The sequence below is a fragment of the Gekko japonicus genome, unplaced genomic scaffold (genome assembly GCF_001447785.1).
Source record: "Gekko japonicus isolate JY-2015 unplaced genomic scaffold, Gekko_japonicus_V1.1 scaffold108, whole genome shotgun sequence".
Taxonomy (NCBI): Eukaryota; Metazoa; Chordata; class Lepidosauria; order Squamata; family Gekkonidae; genus Gekko; species Gekko japonicus.
This window is the reverse complement of record NW_015159713.1, coordinates 371,862-394,553: the sequence shown is the minus strand read 5'-3', so window position 1 is coordinate 394,553 and position 22,692 is coordinate 371,862. Positions and strand designations below refer to the sequence as shown.

Sequence of the window (22,692 nt, the reverse complement as noted above, 5' to 3'; positions counted from 1 at the left end):
AACCAGCAATCTAGCTGTGTCAAAACATGTGGACGTGAGTCTCATACTTTAGGGAATTAATCAATAATTATGGTCAACCAATATATCTATCTGAAATCACCTATCATTTGTGGATTTGGCTCCATATTCTGTGCTAATTGATAAAGTGAAATGTTATTTACCAATCACTAGAGACAGCCACATTGCTAACAGTGCAGTAGCCTGGTTCCAGTTCCTCTGAGCAGGAGTCCACAGTCAAGGAGGCTGCCTGCAAAAATTACATCAAGAATGGATTAGAGCTTTAGGCATTCATCATAAAGCCCTAAATAAGTATTGGTTTAATTTATTACTATATGTACAAAGTGAAAGCGTTGAAACTAACATATGTAGACACTTACCATCTTCTTTCAATACTGCCAGCAACTTTCGTATTACAGTAGTCATTATAACTACACTTTTGTCTCCATTCCCCCCTGCCCCCCCCCCCCAAGCATTTGGAAGAAAAGAAAAGCAAAGGAAATTTTATACAAGTGAACTGACAGTAGAGGATACCATGCTGTCAATATTGTTCACTCTGTTCCACACTGCCCACCACCTTCTTCTTCTGCTCCAGCTGAGAGAAGTTAACTTGTGCTATGTGCCTGACATAGCCAGGTTCCAAATAGAAAAGATGGAGATGATACATGCTGATTCCTCCATAAAGCACAAATTGCAGAAGACAAATCTTTTCTCCTTTAAAATGGTTAATCACAGAACAGGAAAGCAGACTTCAAATACTAAAAAACTTAATAGAGATTGAAGGGTTAAAGCTCCTCTCTCTTCCTGGCATAGTCCCAAGGCAAATCGAGACTGCAGGAGTCTACAATTTGCATTTTATTGAGAAACAAGATGCATTAACTGAATGTTAAAATGTTCGACTGTGTTTATGTTAGTCAAACACAAGCTACAAAAACATGGAATAATCTGAGTTTGTCACTACTGTGTAAAATGTGCTCTAATTTATATATTCATATTTCTGTTAAATAGGAACATGCCATGTCTGACTACAAGCACCAAGTATGTATGCTGTATAAAAACAGACAGCCAATTCCTTACAAGTAATTTCTATCAATTTATGTTATATTGCTATGCATTCTTGAAGCTAGACAAAGAGTAACCGGAAAAAGGTTTGGAACTATATTTTACTTGGATCTGATTTCACAGAATTCAGCTCCTAACGATATTCAAATGGTCAGACTGGTTACTTCAGCAGTTCTTTTGCTACTGTTACTTCTTCAGTTATGAGAATTTCTACCTTGTCATTTTGCTGTATCTCAAATCTGACAAGTTAATGATTTTACCAGTTTTCTACATCCCTGTAGGAAATGGCAGATTTTAAATCCGGGAGAGTTACTATATACACTTTTGACACTAGGATATTTTAGTTATATAATAGGGATATTTCACATCTATTATATTGCTGCTCACTTTTCACATCTTACATCCATGAACAGCTCACACAGGGAAAAGCCAAAAGAACAAAAACAAAACATAGATGAAGCTACAGTAGTTGCATGGTAAATGCTGAAAAGAAATATTTTAAATAGACAAACAAATATTTTAAATAGACAAACAAATGTTTCCTTTTCTGTTGTAGTTACACTGAAGTATTTTGTACATGAATTTGTACTGAGATTGTATTGGGGTGGAACTATAATGTACTGGAGATACTTGGATGGTGCTGAAAATGGCAGTATTATATTTCTTCCTCCTGTCTGCCCATTCCCCTGTAGTGTGTTGTTAAAAAAATAATGTGTTATCATAATGCTATTACACCCCCACTCTGCTTCTTTGGTTGAAGTACAGTTAAACAGGGCAGCTGGAGTGTTTAAGGAGGGCACTACTGCCCCCACAGTTACTCTTTACTTACCAAAACAACTCTAGCTCAAGAGTCAGCATGACGTAGGGTGCTTTCACACAAGATGAATTTACTTTCGATACACTTTAGCAATCATTTGTAAGTAGATTCTGCTATTTCATATAGTAAACTCCAGTTACGAAGTTTAGTTTAGTTTGGTTAGAGTTTTGGACATGGATCTGGGAGACCTAAATTCAAATCCCCCCTCTGTAATGGAAGCTTGTTTGGACACCTTGGTCCAGTCGCACACAGCACACCTCACAGGGGTGTTGTGAGAATAAAATGATGGAGATGAGAACAATGCAAGCTGCTTTTGACCACTCTTGGGGAGAAAGGTGAGGTATAAATGAAGTAAATAAATAAATCTGAATTGAAATTTTTGAATTGAATTATTTTTGAATTGAAATTGAATTGATTTTTTAATTGATAAAGACAAAGGGGGAGGAATCCGGGTGCTGCTGTTTTCTGTGGTGGCCAGGTATCTCCCATATGTGTACTTATTGTCAAAGAAAATGATCTACTATATTTTAAAATATAATCTATTAATGTAGTATTTACTATACTTACACTGTAAACACAGAAGTTATTGCTTGAAATCTGAATTCATGAAGATACAATGGAGGTGAGAGACTGCTGGTACAATCCAATACAAAATTATTGCAGCATATTAAAATCAGTGGGTTTAGACTAGAGAAATTTTGCACAGGATTGCATTGTGATAGAGTTACATTATTTCACCTACAGTGAAACACCCAGCCAATTATTGACAAGTACTGCCAGTATGTAAGCAAACTATAGCTGGACATAATACCATTCACAGCTAAATATGTAGTTCTGGGGGGGAAATAACCTGCCACTGGAGGAAATATTTTCTCTTTATAGAACTCTCATTTTGCATGACACTTATTCTGTCTGTTCCTCTGTCAACTTATTTGGGAAATCTCACAAATTGTTTATGATATTAATGATTGTGGGGACTGGGAGATGTATGTCACTGGATTAAAAAGCACATTCCTATTATGTACTCTAACACCTTACTAGAGTTAGTGAGTATTCCTAAATTAGTGATTTGGAAACTGAAGCCATGGCAGGTTTTCCTAGACGACTGGATTTTCTATGGTGCACTGTGGGAATTTTGTTATGTCACTAGGGATGGAGGGATTTCACTATTTTTCTATGGTTTGCTCTTCCACATATTCCTTTATTCTTGTTTTCTGATTTTACATGAAGATTTACATAATATCTGAAATGGTTCATGTTCAGTTTGCTGTTGCTGAGTTGCTCTTTGATTTTACATGAAAATTCCTGTAATTAATTTATGAAAGGGTTCATGTTCAGTTTGCTGTTGATGAATTCCTTTTCTTTATGTGAACTGTTTTTTTCATTATGGTCACTACACATATGAATAATTATGTACACTGAAACATAAACAATCTTTTTGTAGTCCCCCCCCCTCACCATGTGATGGTCTACAATTGCATTAGTATTCCTTCCAGTAAAATCAAAAGGTTCAAATGTTCATGAGGGTCCTAAAGCAACTGTTGTGTGTTTAATAAATTGCACAGACCTTTTACATTATTTTTATGAAGAGCTGTGTGTGTACAACATTCCCTTAATTTTTTTTTATAATGACTGAATTGTTAATGTTGCCTCATTTGAAGCTTTAGACTTTGCTATCACTTATAAGAAGAGCCCTGCTAGATCAGACTAGTGATCCATCTAGTCCAATATCCTGTGCAAAACTGCCCGTCAACCACTTATCTGGCTTCCCATTCTATGCCTTCACAAGCTAAGACACCAGCATTTGTGAATTCTGATCTCTCAGCATGCCACTTTTCCCACAGCTAATATTCTTAATACAGTTCTAAAACTAATTTAGGATATGGTTGTATTGCCAAAATTTGTGATATTTCCTCTTAACTATTATTGTAATAGAAAGACACAAGGGAAATGGCTATTTTATATAAAACATGCCTGGAGATCCAAGGAAAACATAAACTGGCTTGGATCCAAGGGAGCATGTGCATACCATGGGCCTTCTTCATACCCTTCCTACCATAGCACCCGGAAACAAAACTGATGGCACCTTCCAGTCAGCAGAGTATGTCCACCTACACATAAAACTCTTTGGGTTCCAACTATTATGTTTAAAATTGTATTACAGATATTCATAGTAAGAATGTTTCTTTTAAAAGGAGGAAATACGAACAAAACAAAGATTGCTTTAATATATGCCATTATTTGTGTGAATAGCCTCCTTGGGGGTGGGGGGAACAGAAAACTGTGCAGCAGGAGAATGATATATGTTAATATTAAAAAAATGTACACAGCAACAATACAGTTTTCAGTTCCAAAGGCTGATTCTTGCATTATTCCAAGCATTAAATCAGACTTTCAATTAGCCTTTGCTAATTATTCCTACCATAGTCCTTACCAATTAATTAGACCAGGACAGTCATTTACCCTCCTTTTAAAAGTAATATTCATTTTAGACATTTACATGCTTTGGATAATATATGATGTAACTATTACAATTTTACCTTTTACCATATGCATTTTGTGCTTATTTGAAAGCAAAAGGGGCTGGAATTGAATAAGCTTTATTTAATTAATTTTAATTTGAATAATGCTTACCATTCCAGCCCTCCGGGCAATAACTGTATGAAACTGCCCATCAGACACCTTCTTTGTTGTGGTAAGTTTGTATGTGCCACTGCCAAGGTTGTACGAGAATCTCAGCCTTTCTTCAGTTATTTCCAGGGCCAGGAATTCTGCTCTATCTCCAGTTTGGTTGTCATAGTTATACAACATTAGAGCATTACTTTTGATAGTTGCAAACTTTATGTAAATGTAATTGTTGTTTGGATCCATACTGGGAAATTCCATATACGATAGTTCTTCAAATCCATAGCTATTTACTTCACAATGCTTTCCAAAAACACCTATAAAATAAAAATCATACCAATTATCAGTCAGTGCTTAATCACAATTGAAATGTATTCCATTTGTTGAACAGACTGTCAAAAATAAATATACTGGACATGGTCCAGCAAAGTTAAGACCCACTTATTCTAATAAGGGTGTTTGTCAATGTGATTTAACTTCTTCTGCTGGGATATAAAATATTAAATGTTTGTTTCATTATGACAATTCTCAAGAGGACAAAACTGAAATATGCACCAGGAGCAGTATTTTTTAAACTCATTTGGCATGCATTGCAAAGCAAAACATTGCTCTGCTTGGGAACATTTTAATTGGATTTAAATATTAATAAAACATTCTCATTCAGACTGTGCCAAATGCTAATGGGTATTTCACAGTGAGGAACTGGATTTGCTAATGATCTTAAGAAATACATAATCACATTTAGATAAACAATATTGTACAGTTTTGATCCCTAATCTACATAAACATTTTCCTACTTTGCATTCCCCATTTCAGATCACCATGTTCAGCGAATGTGTGCAAGATGGGAATAGGATGGTACCTGCTGCCCCCACCTCTGACCTCCACAAGTTCTAAAGATCTGAATGCATGGTTGGCACCCAGGCCTTTGGCAAGCCCTGACTGAAATTCTACACATACAACTTAAATATGGGTAGTTCTTAACTGATCACACCTTCAAATGAACCCATCAAGATTGTGAGTATAGACAGTGGGCACAATCCCAGAGCTTGCTCTATACACTCAGTTAATGCATGAAAGGGGTTATTTCCTTTCAAAAAGAATAATTTACAGAATACCAATCAATGCATGATCTCATTCTCCTGTTGTATTGATCTGTATATGCTGCTTCTGTTTCCCGTATTTTAAAGCAAAGGTTTTTGTTACTTCAAAACCCTTTCGCTTTCAATATTTGCTGGCGATGTCAAATAATATGGGGGGGGGATGGGAGCCAACATGAAACCACTGGCAGTTGTTCCTTTGATTTAGCAGTTCACCATCTATTACTCTTTAGATCTGAAGTCAACATAAAAGGTATTTCACAGAGTGCTTGTGGTATTTTCCTTTACAATGAACTGGCTTGAAAGTTATGGGCCCTATACACTGTCTGTATTCATATTTTGTTTCAAATAATGAATTCCTTTATAAATAATACTTTTTATAAAACATTGGAACTGCCTGTTAACCTTTTAAGTGTTTAAGATGCATAACAGACTTTCTAATTTCTGAACTGGGAAGTATAGTGTAGCCAAGAAGGGGACTGTAGGGAGGAGAAAGAATTGGACTAGAAGTTAGTATGTTGGAGAGTGGGATTTGTGGTTAGGAAAAGAGGTAGGGGGATCTGAGTCAGGAAGAAAGAAGAAAGTGGTACTGGCATATGGAATTGAGAGAACTGAGATTTGGGAATAAAATCATAGAATTAGAATAATAGAATCACAGAGTTGGAAGGGACCATATAGGCCATCTAGTCCAACCCCCTGCTCAATGCAGGATCAGCCTAGAGCAGGGGCGTCAAACATGTAGCCCGGGGGCCGAATCAGGCCCCCGGAGGGCTTATATCAGGCTCACAGTGGAACTGACTATCTTCTGCTGCTGCTTCCAGTTCTGCTGCTGCTGCATCATCGTAGGTTTGCAGCTCACAGATACACACCTGAACAGCATACTCAAGATTGCAACAGCACAAACATTTTGATGCAGTAATTCAGAGCAAGAAGTGTCAGTTATCAGATACTGTTAAATAAACAATATATTGCAAGAGTGCTAATGTTTTAAGCATGTTTTTGTTTTAAGTAAACAAAAAACCTTTGTGTTTGTGTCCTTTATAAAGTTTATATCTCCACTACCTGGCATTACATTTTATGACACATGTGGCTCAGCCCAACAAGGTTTCATTTATGTCAGATCAGGCCCTCATAACAAATGAGTTCGACACCCCTGGCCTAGAACATCCCTGACAAGTGTTTGTCCAGCTGCTGCTTAAAGACTGCCAGTGAGGGGGAGCTCACCACCTTCCTAGGCAGCTGATTCCACTGTTGCACAATTCTTACTGTAAAAAACATTTTTCCTAATATCCAGCCGGTACCTTCCCACTCTTAATTTAAATCCATTATTGCAAGTCCTATCCTCTGCTGCCAACAGGAACAGCTCCCTGCCCTGCTCTAAGTGACAACCCTTCAAATACTTAAAGAGAGCAATCATGCCCCCCCTCAACCTCCTCTTCTCCAGACTGAACATTCCAAAGTCCCTCAGCCTTTCCTCACAGGGCTTGGTCTACAGGCCCCCAATCATCCTCGTTGCTCTCCTCTGCACCCACTCCATTCTGTCCACATCCTTTTTGAAGTGAGGCCTCCAAAACTGCACACAATACTCCAGGTGCAGCTTGATCAATGCAGTGTACAATGAGACTATGGCATCTTGTGATTTGGATGTTATGCCTCTGTTGATACACCCCAAGATCACATAAGCCTTTTTTGTTGCTGCATCACACTGGATGCTCATATTTAACTTACAGTCCACCCATACCCCAGGATCTTGTTCACACACACTGCTATCCAGGAGTGTATCCCCCATCCAGTATGCATGGTCCTCATTTTTGTTACCCAGATGTAGAACTCAGCACTTATCCTTGTTAAATTGCATCTTCTTCAGATCTGCCCACTTTTCCAGTATGTTCAGAACTTGTTGAATTCTATATCTTCTGGTATGTTCGCTGCTCCTACCAATTAGGTGTCATCTGCAAATTTAATGAGTAGCCCCTCCACACCCTCATCCAGATCATTTATAAAAATATTGAAAAGTACTGCACCCAGAAGCAAACCCTGTGGCACACCACTGGACACCTCCCTCCATTCAGATTAATTGCCACTGACAACTAATTTTTGAGTGAGGTTCTCCAATCAGTTTCCTATTCACCTAGGAGGAGGAAAATGGGATCTGAAATTAGAATGGGGGAAAAGGGATCTGGGTTTAGAAACGTGGAGGAAAGAGAACATTTAGAATCTGATGACTGGTCAAGACATGTAATGGAATGGAATGAAGTGATAAGAAGGTGGCAGAGTGGCACAGTAGTACAATGAATAGTAACACTACAGAGGAGGGATGAGATTTTTCACAGCTCCCCTGAATCAATAATGCCCTGTAAAATGGGAAACTAGCAAAGCATATGAAAGGATAGGAATTTTCTCCCTGATGTGCTATTTTTCTAAAAAAAAAAAAAAAAAGTAGGAAGCTTTTCAACACGGAAGCATTAAGAATGTGACTTTCCCCACCTGCTGTCTGAAGCCCATACTGCCACTTCAGAAGTCTGCAACCTCTTTCTGCTGTGTAGATCAGGAAAGAGAAGTGGGATCTACCACTAGAATGGTGTTTCCAACTTCCAGGCATGACCTGGAGATCTTCCAAAATTACAACTGATCTCAGACTATAGAGGTCAGTTCCCCTGTAGAAAACGGCTGCTTCAGATGGTGGAGCCTACAACATCAAATCTCTTGCTGAACTCTCTTTCCAAACTCTGCCCTCCCCAAGCTCTGTCTCCCAAATCTCCAGGAATTTCCCAACCTGGAGCTGGCGACCCTACATTAAGAGGGTGGAAGACTGTGAACAAAGGATGGATTTTAGGGTAAGATAAGGTTAGCACTGAGGGGTTAGCATCCCTTTGAGGTCTCAGCTCGTTCACTCGCTCAGTTGTCTCTACATTGAACCTTCCTTAAAACTCTTTTCTCTTGAAGCAGAATGTTCACTGTGGGAAATGGAGGAAGGCACCTTTTTGAAACAAGAATCCTTGAAACGGGGGAAGTAAGTTTAGTCCTCTTTGTTCCTCCACCTACTTGTTACAGGAGGTTGAGTCAGCTAAAGTTCAGATTTAGAAGATATAAACACACTGGTTTTATGTCTTTGTATGTATTTTAGCTCTAGTTTTAATTATTTTAATGATATGGGCAGTTTCTTGGATGGTTTTAAGATGTAATTATGTATGTTTTTAATTTGTTAGCTGCTCTGGTGACCCTGATAAGGGCAGAAAGGCAGGGTATAAATTTTGTAAAATAAATAACATAACATAAATTCCACTTACCGAATGGACAATGGCAGTAATATCCTTCCACTCCATTTTGACAGGATCCTCCATTGAAACAAGGGTTGCATTCACAATGATTGACAATGGAGTCACACATTTTCCCTGTGACAGAAGCAAGGGTTTCAAGTGTTAGAGATTTGGAGTAAAACAGATTTGGACAATCTGCATTAAAAATAAACGGGGACCACTTTTTTCTAGGAAATGATAATCCAAATTAGTATACAGAAGGAATTTGGTGAACTATTTCCAGGTGAATGGAACAGACCGTTTATTCTGAATTGGTTTCCTGGGTAACTTTTTTTTAATGGAAATAAAAGAAACATTACAGAGTAGCACTATCCTGCAATATGTCTGTGGTACTTTATAGATGTATCATAACATGCTGAAAGTGAGGGGAGAAGACTGTGTAACTTAAGCACAACTGGCCTCAGCAGCTAGGATCCATGGGTCTTTGCTTTAAAGAATAGCCTTTAGCTGAGTAGAGTCTGCTGCTGCTTCTTTTCATGGCTGCTACACCTACTGGAGAAGTAATGGTAGCCATGAAAGCAAAGAATTTGGGGAGAAGCCACTACCTGTTTGATTACTCACTGGTTGGGTGTGGAGCAAAAGGCCTCACTGGAAGGCAACTCACTAGTCAACAGTCACCACCAAAATCTGGAGCCAGTCCTAAATCAGCCACCAAGACTAACATTATATCACCAATTATTATCTCTTAATTTAGCAATATAAGGAAAATTTATAAGAATTGGACATTGTTCACGGCATGGCTGTCAACTTCTTGTTAATATGGATGATGTAACCAGTCTTAAATTAACTTTCCCAATTCTTCATTACAGAATGACTTGAATATGAAGTTGTTTATCACTGCAAGGAATTCTCAGCATGGTGCAAATTGCACATATTTATTGCTTTTGTAAAGATTCCTCCTCGGAATTTAATTAAATTTTCAAGCCTGAAGAGGGGTTGATTTTTTAAAACACATTCCTCAGGCTATTTTTTCCTCAAAAAACCATTTCACAGCTCTATAATTAAGTGCATATGTTTCAAATAATAATGTTTTCATGAGTGAAACCAATGATTTGCTTGGATAAATTATGCCCCGAAGTTAAGCAAATTACCAAATGACTAGCTTTGTAAACTTTCAAGGGCTGTGAATGGCTCATCTACAAGTTTCAGTTTCACAGATTTTGATCTCTTTGCCTGTTCCAAACAAACTGGCCAAGACCTACTTCTGATGTGAAGGGGAAGATAATACTTGTACCATGACTGCAAATTAATTATGAGGTAAATAGCTCTTCATAGATGGAGTATCCAAAAACTGCAATCCTAAATATTTTCAAATAAGTATTTTCAATTAAGATGAAGTTATTATTCTCCAACATGTTGGAGAATAATGAAGTGATGATGTAGAGGCCTATATGTTGTTTGTTGTAGTTGTTTATGTCTGTGTGTAGGTATATAAGAAAATAATAAAGGTGTACCTTTGGGTACTTAAAAAAAAGATGAAGTTATTATTTATTTAATTCATTTATACCCTGCCTTTCTCACCAATGGGGATCCAAAGTGGTTTACATCCTTCTCCTCTACTCCATTTTATCCTCACAGCAACATTGTAAGGTAGGCTAGAATAAGAGACTGGCCCAAGGTCACCCAACAAACTTCCATAGCATGAGTGGGAATTTGAACCTGGATCTCCCATATACTAGTCTGATACTCTTAACCAATACACCAGGCTGGCTCTGTTAAGATATGCAACTATAAAGATATGTGACACAGGAACATATGTATCTTGTATTATTATTCATTTCCTGCTTTTGCCCTCAAAGAAAAGCAAAATGCTGAAGAAATAAATTATAATGGTTGTTTTTCACTGTTAAACAAAAAAAAAAGCTACAAATTTACGAGACAGTGTCACTATTCCATTTTCCACTTCTCCTTCAGAGTTTAATAGGTAATTACTACATGACTATACTGTTAATGCAGAAATGGGACTCTTCATCTTGTCATGACTGGATCCACTTCAATTTGTATTACCAACAGTTAAAGAAAACCATCTGTGAATTAGGCCTATGCTGATCCTGGTTGGTAAAAAATCAGTTAGAAGGAGCAGTGGTCATGGTTGTTCAGTTTCTGTTTAGCCTAATCTTTTGATTTATGTGGTCTTCTGCATTTTGTCTGTAACTTTCTTTTCTGGAGAAGATGAGCGACTGATTTGGCAGTTGTCTTCTTTTTCCTGGAGCACCTAGATGTACCTTGACAATCCCTAGCCTTACTCTGTACCTTAATCATTGCTTCTGATTGAACCTATCAGACTTTTCCTCCTGTGAAATTAATTTGAACATCCTCTCCCAGGTTGCCTTCTAGTATCTCCAGCTAGCCTGTGGACCAAGAGCAGTATTTATTGACAACACCAAAAAAGGCTTGCTTGTGGTAAATCCCTCCAGCTATAATTTGTAGGAATGCTGCCAATTTGAATTTGAGCTATAATGTTATAAATATACAGACCCCGGCAAAGTCATTTTCAGTGGTATTCCTAAAATGACCATAATGTGTGTTCCATTTGTGGCCCTGATTCTGTCAGAAACTGTATACCTGTAGCTGAGCAGAAATGTTTTTTCATCAGAAACTGTAAGAAAACACCCAAATTGAGAAAAAGTTCATCTGCAGCTAAGTATTTTTTGCAGTAGTGTAAAAGGTTATGTCATGATTGGCCTCTTGTGCTCAAAGAGTAATAGAAGTTTGGCGTTTAAATATTTTTAGATACTACTTTAATCACTTTCCTTTGGGATGCAGCATTCTATAAACCTAGTATGAAAGTTGGTAAAAATTTCTGCCACAGATTTATATAGTTTGGGACAAGCATAGGATTTTGTAAACGTTGACCCCTGACAATTTTTTTCTCTTTCACTTTTTTTTCATGACACCATATAAGAATAGGGTTGCCAAATCTCTCTTACCTCCTCGGCGGGGGATCGCTGGCCATCTCCCGGTGCGCGCGCGCGCCGCATCTACATCACCCGGATGTGACGACACACGCTGGGGCGGGGCCACAGCCATTTGAGGGGAAAACTCTATGTTTTCCCCTTAAATGGCTGTGGCCCCGCCCCAGTGTGTGACGTCACATCCGGGTGACGTGCACGCGGGGGGTGGGGTTTTCCCCGGGCCCCGATTCCGCGGGGGCAGAAATCGGGGCTCGAAAGCGTGGGGAAATCCGCCCCCCGGGGGCATTTGGCAGCCCTATATAAGAAGCCCATTTCCAGGGGTCATTTCGTAGAAAAAGAGGTGCAGGAGCTCATTAGCATACCTATATTAGCATAACGTATTAGAATATGCCACACCCCCTGACATCACCGGAAGTGTGTCAGAAGAGGAAGCAAAAAAGAGGGGAGGCATCTTCAAAAGCCTCCCCTTCCCTTCCCCAGCTGGCCTGCCAAGGCGGGGGGGGGGGAGTGCAGCGGCGGCACAATCTTTCCATTGTATTCTATGGGGACTTCTCTTTTCACTTCCACTGCAAGCTCGGTGGGAGCTGGGGGCGGGGCTTGCCACCACCACCATTTGTGCCCGCTCCTGGGCTGCCGGAGCACCGCTCCAGCTCGCTCTGGCCACAAATGACCCCTGCACATTTCAAACAAAGGCAGGATGACAGTAGTGATGGAAAGAAATAACTAACACCTACATTGCTACTAATAGCCTTCCATTATGATGATTATTAAAGAGCCAGTGTGGTGTAGTGGTTAAGAATGTTGGATTGGTATCCAGGAGAGCTGGTTTCAAATTCCTACTTGTGCCAAGGAAGCTCACTGGTTGAGCTTGGGCTAGTCACACTCTCTCAGCCTAAACTACCTCACAGGGTTGTTGTGAGGATAAAATGGAGACAAGGAGAATTATGTAAACTGCCTCGGGCCCCCACTGGGAAGAAAGGTGCGGTTCAAATAAAGTAACAAATAAGAAAAAAAGATTGCTGATAACAGCATTGAAAATGATTTACTACATCAAATTTTCATATGTGGTATTGCAGTTCAAAAATATAGAGGAAAGAAGCATTTTAAAGAACCACCATTTTGATAATCTTTCTTTCCAGTAAACTTCTTTTAAAAACCTTTGAAAACATTTAATAAAAACCCATACACTCCTTATGATTTGGGCTCCAAAATGAAAAATGAAAGATTCACAAAAAGGGCAGATAATATGCTACTGTATATCACAAGATACATTCACTCTTGCAGCTGATACTTTCCAAAACAAAGTACGATAATTAGTAGACATAATTATAACAGATTACTTCAACCTTGATGTTATACTGAGGTAATCTTTCATTATAGTTGTGCTCACTGGAATAAACTTAATTTGCCCCTATAGAGAGATGAGGTGCAATGCAGCTGGCTAAACATAATAAATCTCTTTCCCCTCCCTGTCTTGAACTCAGCCATTCTAGTGCTCTATAACTTAGGATTTCAAATCCTTAGTGAACAGAAAGCTTGCATTAGAACGTGTCATTCATTACAGACAAGAACCACATGTTAAATCTCTTGATTCAACTACTGGCCATACACAGACACACAGACAGAGAGGCGCACAACCAACAGGATAGGAATTAACTAGCAAATGCATTCTGCAGAGACTCCCTCCATGGCCCAATTCAGTGCCTAGAGCTAGGTATGCCAGTGTGTCTCCATGATTCTATAATATTTAGTTATAAGGGCTGAGTGAATGATACTAGCCTTCTATTTTAAAAAATACAGAATGGTATCCTGCTAGATAATGGAATTCATTGGGTGAAAGCTTTCAGCTTTTCCTACTTCAGAGTTGTGACGATAAAATGGAAGAGGGAAGATCCATGTACCCTGACCTAAGCATTGTAGAGGGTGTGATGGGAAAAGACACACTAAATAAATAAAGGCATTGACATTCTGCTGTTGTTGGTTGCTGTCAATTATGACAGTACATTATTTTGGGAGGGGTGAAAATACAACTTTTCTCACAAACATGCAAAATCATTAATTTATAGGAAAACCTGACAAGCTTCCTGTTTTGAAGCATACTGGGGGAAAACAACATGTTAGGATATGGGGAAATGTCACATGTGCCAGGCATCAGATATGCTATTCAAACCAGGAGATCACTGGAGTTTCGTTAACCCCAATTATAAACAACAGGAGATGATATAACTGTATTTTGCTGTAGCTACAATGAATGTTCTGCTGAGCTGTCCCAGTGAGCACATGCTTATTTAACCTCCAGTGCTAATGTCTTAAAGGGTTACTTGCAATTGTGCCATGGAATTATTCTGCTCTGCTGCTGGCCAAATAATTTGATGTGCTGATTCAATGTGAAATATAATCTCAGATCATTAAGTTAATTAGAACAGCCATTCAATTACAAATAATTACTTGTGACCTGAGGCTCAGCAGGCATTACTGATGGTGTACATAGAAGAATCCCATCAGCAGCTCTTGTGCCAAGAAAGCTTTCAGAGAGAACATATGCCAGTTGCCACAGATGTTCTTTAAATGAAGATGCAGGATGCATGATGACAGCTCTTGGGGGTTTTTTTTAATACAAAGTCACATCTTTTGTATTTAACTGAGAGGTTTAATGGAAAAACTCAAAATGTTGATGTTGATATGATGTTCTCTGTGACAGGAGGGCATAATGGAGGTGTGCATACTTTATTGCTGAAGTTTCTGGCAAGTGCAAAATCAAGGTTTGGTGAAATCCATTGCTTCACATCATGTTTAATATTCAGGTTCAATTTAAATGTGATGCTGGTGAAGCAAACACATTTTCCAGGGGTGGGGTTGGCTTTGCACTTGCACAGCACTTCTTTTAAGTGAAGCTTCTGTGCAGCACAAGTAGCTGTTTTGCACAGGCAACAAATTCAAATGAGATGTTGTGTGAGTGCAACACCCCACTGGTGAGTGCTTTTGTGTCCCAATATCACATTTTAATCTGGCCTCACAAAGAGCAGGTGAGGTGGTACACTTCTATTTATACTGTGTCATGGCTTGGATCCAGATTAGAATTTTATCCAGAACAGAATTTTAGGGGGTATTTTGGGGAGCCACAGGAGGAGCAGAGGCAGAAAAACTCTGCTCCATAGACACATGTCCTTGCACCTATGGAAACATTAGCCTGGATCCAACTGTATGTCAGATCATGTAATCATGGCTTACATGATTAAATGCTCCTCTATTTGTAAAAAACCATAGCACATTAAAACTATATATCAAAGAGAGAGACAATTCTATATATCAGATAGACAGTTTCTAGGAGTTGGAATAATTTTTTTTAGGAAACTATCCATCATGTGAGCTCTGCCTACATCCTGAAGTGGCATGTCAGGACATTTATTTCCTTTTTGTGAGAACTAGACTTTATATAGATTTGCAAACAAAACAAAACATTTTTTGGGGGTGCGACTGATAAAAAATTAAGTTGCTAGCATTTAAGTTTTATTTATTTATCATGGTATTACACACTGTGAATGGAGAGACTATGAATGGAGGCTTACTAGGTGACCACCAGTATACATCAGCCTAAACCTGCTTTACAGGAGGGTGGTTTCAAACAGGGAGAGGGACGTGTGTGCTACTCTAAACCCCTTTGGAAAAGTCTGGAGGGGCCGCGGTGGCTCAGAGGTTAAGACGCTGAGCTGAAGACCGGAGGATTGGTAGTTCGGCAGTTCAAGACCCTAGTGCTGCATGACAGAGTGAGCTCCCGTCTCTGGCCCCAGCTCCTTCCAACCTAGCATTTCGAAAGCAAGAAATTGCAAGTAGATAAATAGGTACTGCTTCAGTGGGAAGATAACAGCGTTCTGTGCGCCTCAGCGTTTAGTCATGCCGGCCACATGACCACGGAAATGTCTTCAGACAACACTGGCTTTTTGACTTGGAAACAGAGATAAGCACCGCCCCCTTGAGTTGGATTCGACTAGCTTTCAAGCAAGGGAAACCTTTACCTTTAGGATACAAATCTAGTAAGTTAAGATCATTTCTTGATTGCCTTTTTGCCAGAATTTATGTTCTCAACATTAGTCCAACAATAATGCAGCCTTGAGGTACTGCTAATTAACTTATCTTATATTTATAATACCTGCACACTGGGAAACAACTTCTGTAAGTTCTTACCTGTATAGCCTGTTTTGCAAACACAGTTGAAGCTTCCTGGGAAGTTCTGGCAGAGAGCACCATTTTTACAGGGACTGGACAGGCACTCGTTAATATCTCTTTCACAAGCCATTCCTGTAAAACCATTGGAACAACTGCAAGAGAATCCTCCCACCAGGTTCTGGCAAGTCCCACTATTGTGGCAAGGGGACGGAAGACATTCGTCTATGTCAACTTCGCACAATGGTCCATCATATCCTCCCATACACCTGCATGTAAAAGGCTGGAGTGGTTCATTTGCCACAATGATAACGGGTACACTCTCATAGTTGATTAACTTAGGACCGACACTTGATTTTCTCAAACAGCTACCACCATTCTGACAAGGATTTTGTAAACATGAATCATGGTCCACAGATTCTATTCGAACTCCACTTTGGCGGAAGAGGATTTCTTTGATGCTTTCAAAGAAAGTAGTCACACCACCAGGATTCACATACTGATAGTTGTTCCGTTTCACAGCCACCATCAAGAATGTCCGATTATTCCTCTCATAAATCCCAAAGAGTTGCACAGTTGTTCCCAATCCTGTTAACTGTGAATTGGCAATACGCAGAAAATGAAGATAATGATTGGTCAGAAATTCTTTCAGAGATTGTACATTAAGACGAAGAAGGATGCTGTTATCAATTGTGGCATTACTGAATCCCGAAAAGAAAACCCGAACACTGCTAGTAACTGAGCTGTGCAATCCATCATTGCTTAGTACTGTCAGATCAAATGTCCCATCAGTAGACCTTGCCACAGAACTCAGATCACAGCTCCCTGCTGGAACACTGAAGAGGGTTGTCACCCCTGAAGTAAGAGAGCATTGGAAACTGTCTAAAACATCCGGATCCTGAGGTTTTATATTGCCCAGTATTCCACCAGGGAACAGACTGCCATAATAATTAACAAATATTTCTACTGATCTAGGTTGTGATGGGTTATCATTTTGGTCTATTACTTTTATATGCACAGTTCCAGTTGATGACATCTGAGGAGTGCCTGAGTCTCTGGTAACCACTGACAAATAGAAGCTACTGATCTGTTCTCTGTCAATCTCTCTTGTTGTAGTCAAAACTCCAGCAGTGCTGAGACTAAAATAACTGGTTGCTGTGCCAGTGCTAAGTAAGTAGTAAGAAAAAGGGCCTTGGTTTGGAGGAAGATCAGGATCTGATGACTGAAGTGTCATCACAAGAGTTCCTGCACGGCTGTTTTCCATTATTTCTCCTTCCATCGTGGAAAGTGAGGGTCCATTATCATTGATATCTTCTAATGTTACCAACAGAGAGGCACTTCCTGTAGCTGAAGGTGCTCCTGAGTCAATTGCTAATACAGTTAAATTATACACTGGTAAACTTTCTCGATCCAGTTCTGCAGTAACTGTAACCTGTCCCGTCTGGGGGTTAATGGAAAAGGCACCATTTTTGTTTCCACTACCAATAAAATAGGAGAACCGATTCCAGCTAGGGAGGGAATCAGAGTCAAAGGCACTTACAAATGTGACATGGGTCCCAGGAGGAACACCTTCACTAATTCGTACATTATACATCCTCAGACTGAAAACAGGGGGATCATTGGCATCTAGTATAGTGATATTCACAACTACTTCATCTATATCTGCTCCACGAATGCTTCCAGCATTTTTTGCAAGTACCTTCAGAGAGATTCTTTCTTCCTTTTCCCTGTCAAGTGGACCTGTGACATAAATCTGCCCACTACTGTCATCAATCTGGAAACCCTTTTTTCTGCTGTTTCCAAAGATAATGTAGTGAACATTTCCATCAGTTCCCATATCACGGTCACTTGCAAAGACTTCTCCTACAATGGTGCCATGAGAAGCTGCTTCAGAAACCTCAAAATAATAAAGCTTCGACACAAATCGTGGCACATACTCATTTGTTCCTTCTAAATGGATGTTGACATTAGCAAAGCTGCATCTCTCTTCATCTGGAACATTAAAGGCTTTGATGGTGAGGTGATAGCTTTGTTTGGTTTCATAGTCCAAAAAACCTTGAGTAGTGATAGTTCCAGTATTAGGATCAATAACAAACAGGTCACTGTCTGAAGACTGAACTGCATACGCAATCACAGCATTAGCTCCAGAATCAATGTCAGTTGCACTGAGACGGATAACAGTTGTGCCACTAGGAGCATTTTCTAAAACACTTGGGAAATAATCTTCTGGGCTGAAAGTTGGGGAATTATCATTCACATCAATAACATTAATTGTGATGCTACAATATCCAGTTCTAGCAACCCATCCTCCATCTACAGCACTAACAGTCATCTCGTGCTTTTGGCATAACTCATAATCAAGGGGTTTGGCGAGCCTTAATGCACCAGTAGATGCATTAATTGCAAAATTTCCAAGCTCATTTCCAGAAGAAATGTTGTATTTGACTAGACCATTCATAGCAGCATCTTTGTCCCTTGCTGATACAGTCCTGAGAGTAGCTCCAACAGTATGACTCTCAGGAACTGTTATAGTTATGAGGTTTGGGGAGAACTCTGGTGTATGATAATTTTCCTCAGTTACTATTATCTGCACGGTTGCTTCTGATGAGAGAGGAGGATTTCCTTTATCTTTAGCTTTTACTTTTATTAGAAAGTTTTGATTTATATAATTCATCAGTGAAGATGCTACTGAAATCCAGCCTGTGTTACTGTCCAGATTAAATTTATCTGTTAGGCTGTCATTTGAAATAATGTATTCCACTTCTGAATTCAGACCAAAATCTTTAGCATCAATGGCAGTAACTTTAATTAGTTTTGTACCAATAACTACATTTTTAGTGACAGGTGTAAAATATTGGCTGGATGTGAACTGTGGGGCATTGTCATTACTGTCAACTATGTTGATTGTGACTGTTGTTTCACTCAGCAAAGGAGGGCTGCCTCGATCTGAGGAAGTAACTATGAAACTGTGTCTGTTAAGATTGGCATTGGTGGAACCACTAGAGTTCTGGAACTTTAAAGACTGCTTATTAAATATCTCCCCTGTAGAAGCATTAATTCGGAAAAACTCTGACTGGGATTTTATGAAATAGAAGACTTGTCCATTGGAGGCTTCATCTGGATCTGTGGCAGATATCTGAGTAATCTTTGATCCAACGTCTTTAAATTCAGGACAATCCAAGTAATAGGATGGTTTTGTAAATCGTGGGGAATTGTCATTGATGTCTGTCACAAATATGGTTACATCTGTGCTTACTGTCCAACTGGAGTCATGGGCTGAAACCCTGATTCTGTAGCGATCTCTATCTTCCCGATTCAGAAGCCTGCTGATTGTTATATCTCCTGTATTGGGATTTATGACAAATGGTATACTTGTATCCCTTATTGAATATCTGCTGATAGCATTCATGCCAATATCTTCATCTGAAGTTGTGACTCGCGTAACAGTGTAACCCAAAGGTGCATTTTCAGGTACAAGAGCACTGAATATCTGAGAAAATTTAGGTGCGTTATCATTTTCATCTAAAACGTTAATAAGTACTTGGACAGTTGAACTCTGAACAGAGATACCTCTGTCTGTAGCTTTTATAGTTAGTATATATTGGGCTACATGCTCCCTGTCTAAAGGTCTGACACTTCTTATTTCACCATTAGCGTGATGGATATTGAAACTGTTCTCCTTATTGCCACTGATTATTTCATAATTTAACTGCCCATTCAGACCACTATCCTTGTCTACAGCAGTGACAGTAATTATTTTAGATGGTGGAAGGTTCTCTAGTACTTCAGCGATTAATGGATCTCGGTCAAAAACTGGTGCATTATCATTTATGTCTATCACTGTAATTTCTAGTTTTACAAAGGAAGAAAATGGGGGAAAGCCTGTATCTCTTGCCTCAATCCATACAACATATTTTTGAATTGTTTCATAATCCAAGGGTTGGTGGATCAAAAACTGCCCTGTTAGTTGGTCAATCTGAAAGGTGTTGCCAAAATTACCACTGGCAATGTAGTACGACAAAGAACCACCTCTGGATGACTGTCCAGAAACAGAGGTAACTAAGGTGCCGACTGCTTGATTTTCAGGAAACATGAAAGTGTGCTGTTCGGCTTGAACTCGAGGAAAATCTTCTCTGTTCACAAATCTTACAGTCACGGTTGTAGAATCTGTCTTTGGGTGTAAGCCACCATCTTTCACATTAACAGAAATGGTCACTTCAGAAGTCCCAGAGAGTCGATCAGCAGCCATAATCGCCCCTCGCTTTGGATCAATGTGAAATTTTTCAGAATTTTTCCCAGAAAGAGAATAATGAAGCTCAGCATTGGGTCCAGCATCGGCATCTGTAACTGTGACTGCAAATACAAATGTACCTGCAAAAGAAGATGAAAAGAAAATAATTAATTATCTGAAAAGAATGTTAGTGGCTGCACTGATAATTAGGCCCACAATCATATTTAATATTCATGCTCTGGGATATATTTCCTTCTTTTCATAGTAATGAAATTTAATTAGAGAGATTTTTAGGAACTGGAAGTACTCAGCAATATCAAAGTAAGCAACATTTATCCTGAACATCAGGTGGTGACAACCACATAAGAATTCATAAAATTGTTATCTCTATGGAAAAATGTATAAGATCCCCAAAATTCTCTATATGGCTTAAGCACATTTAGTCAATATCAGTAGTATCATCTTCAGTAACACCTTATATTCAAGCAAATGATTTTGTTGTTAGCATAGCAATGAAGATATTAGCATATGTATTTATGCCATCCTGCTTTTCTTTCCAATGAGGGCCCAAAGCAGCCCAGGCCACAGTTTTCATCTCCACCATTTTTTCACAGCAAAAACTCTGTGAGGTAGGTTACCTTGAGAGAGTGTGACTGGCACAAAGTCACTCAGCAAACGTCCATGGTAGAGTGTGGATTCATAGCCAGGTATCCTAGGTTCCTAGTTTGTCACTCTATCCACTACACCACTCTGCCTCCATCTCTATTATACATTCTACTGAACAATATTTTTATTACAGAAGAAAATGGGATTGTCAAGACTGACGATTTATCTACTTTTGTATTCTTATACATAACGAATGTACATGCAGGTGCAATTTAAATAGCATGATTTGCATTTGCAAATTCAACGTGTATGGATGAGATAGAAGTTTTAATTGCACAAATTAAGTCCGGGAAGGCCCCGGGCCCGGATGCAATTCCTCCTGAGGCTTTAAAAGCGTTTCCAGATTGGTGGGCTCCCTTTTTGGCGGCCCTTTTTACCGTTATAGATAGGTCAGGCGAAATGCCTGAAGTGTGGATGAATGCTACAGTAGTGCCAATCTTTAAAAAAGGTAACCGTGAGTTGCCTAGTAATTACAGGCCGATCAGCCTCCTCTCTACGATTGGGAAACTTTATGCAAGACATCTGGCGATTAAGCTCAATGCTTGGGTATCTGAACAACGGATACTGGGAATTGAACAAGCCGGCTTCTGTCAGGGGAAGTCCACCTTAGACCACTGTATAGTCTTAAATCACCTAGTAAATAAATACCACAAAGGGAAAGGAAGCAAGTTAATTGCTACCTTCCTTGATTTGAAGGGTGCTTTTGACTCTGTGTCTAGGGAGCTGCTATGGAAGAAACTAATGAAGCTGGGGATGGATTTAAGATTGCTATTCTTGATTAGGAAACTTGATACTGGTACAACCTGTCAAATTAGAGGCTCTAGTAAGGGTACTCTAACCCCAAAAATCATTACTAATATTGGGGTCAAACAGGGATGTATTTTAGCCCCGCTTCTCTTTAATTTGTTCCTTAATGATCTGGCTGCTTGTTTGGAAAAGTCTGAGGGCTATAGTCACTGCCCATGTTTAAGTGGACGACCAATTCCCCTGCTTCTATACGCTGATGATGCCGTCATTCTCTCCCGCTCTGAAGTAGGGATGAAAAAATTGTTGGAGTGTTTCCTGGATTATTGTGACCATAATGGACTTTCAGTGAATTTTGAAAAATCTAAAGTTATGGCCTTTGGGGGATTCTGGAAACCTATGAACTGGAGCATAAGGGGTAAAATAATTGAGCAGGTTAAAAGCTTTAAATATCTGGGGGTCACCTTTCATCATAACTCCAGGTGGGTAACACACAGAACAGAGGCAATTAAAACTGCGAACTGCTGTGTGCTCGCAATTTTGCGGTTTTATTACACTAAGGGTAATCAGTATGTGCCAGCAGCTATAAAAGTGTTTGCACATCAAATTAGCGCGAAGCTACTATATGGTATTCCTATCTGGATTACTGCTTTTAATAAAGCAGTTGAACAACTACAATCCAAATTCCTGAGGAAGATTCTGGGGTTGCCTTCGTGCGTATCTTATGCTGCCATTTGTCTGGAGCTTAATTTGAGACGGTTAGAGACCAAGGCCTGGATTATTACTTTCAGATTTTGGCTACGTCTGCATTTTAGATGTAACCACAATAGCCTTATCACCTATATGCTGGAAGAATCTCAATCCTCTGCGTGGCTTATGGCTATTGAAAAGAAAATCACTTCTATTGGTTTTAACCTGAGTGACCTTGTCATCCGGTCAGAGCTTGAGGTCTTTACTTTGCTTAAACAGAGACTTATTGATATAGAGTTGCAAGAGCTCAGAGCCCTTGCCTCCGGAAGGTGCTCCTCAGTAAGGTGGGCTTATCCCCTTT

The 22,692-nt window shown here is 39.4% G+C and overlaps 1 protein-coding gene across 1 annotated transcript in view; it reads right to left on the bottom strand.

Annotated features, from left to right (window-relative positions):
• FAT4 (FAT atypical cadherin 4) overlaps positions 1-22,692 on the bottom strand; it is a 194,049-nt gene that overhangs the window by 18,994 nt on the left and 152,363 nt on the right. The window contains exons 10-13 of the mRNA XM_015409489.1: positions 16,022-20,371; positions 8,892-8,996; positions 4,511-4,818; positions 162-247 (exon numbers count right to left, since the gene is read on the bottom strand). Of these exons, the coding sequence (XP_015264975.1) occupies positions 162-247; positions 4,511-4,818; positions 8,892-8,996; positions 16,022-20,371 (4,849 nt within the window). The remainder of the gene's footprint in view (positions 1-161; positions 248-4,510; positions 4,819-8,891; positions 8,997-16,021; positions 20,372-22,692) is intronic.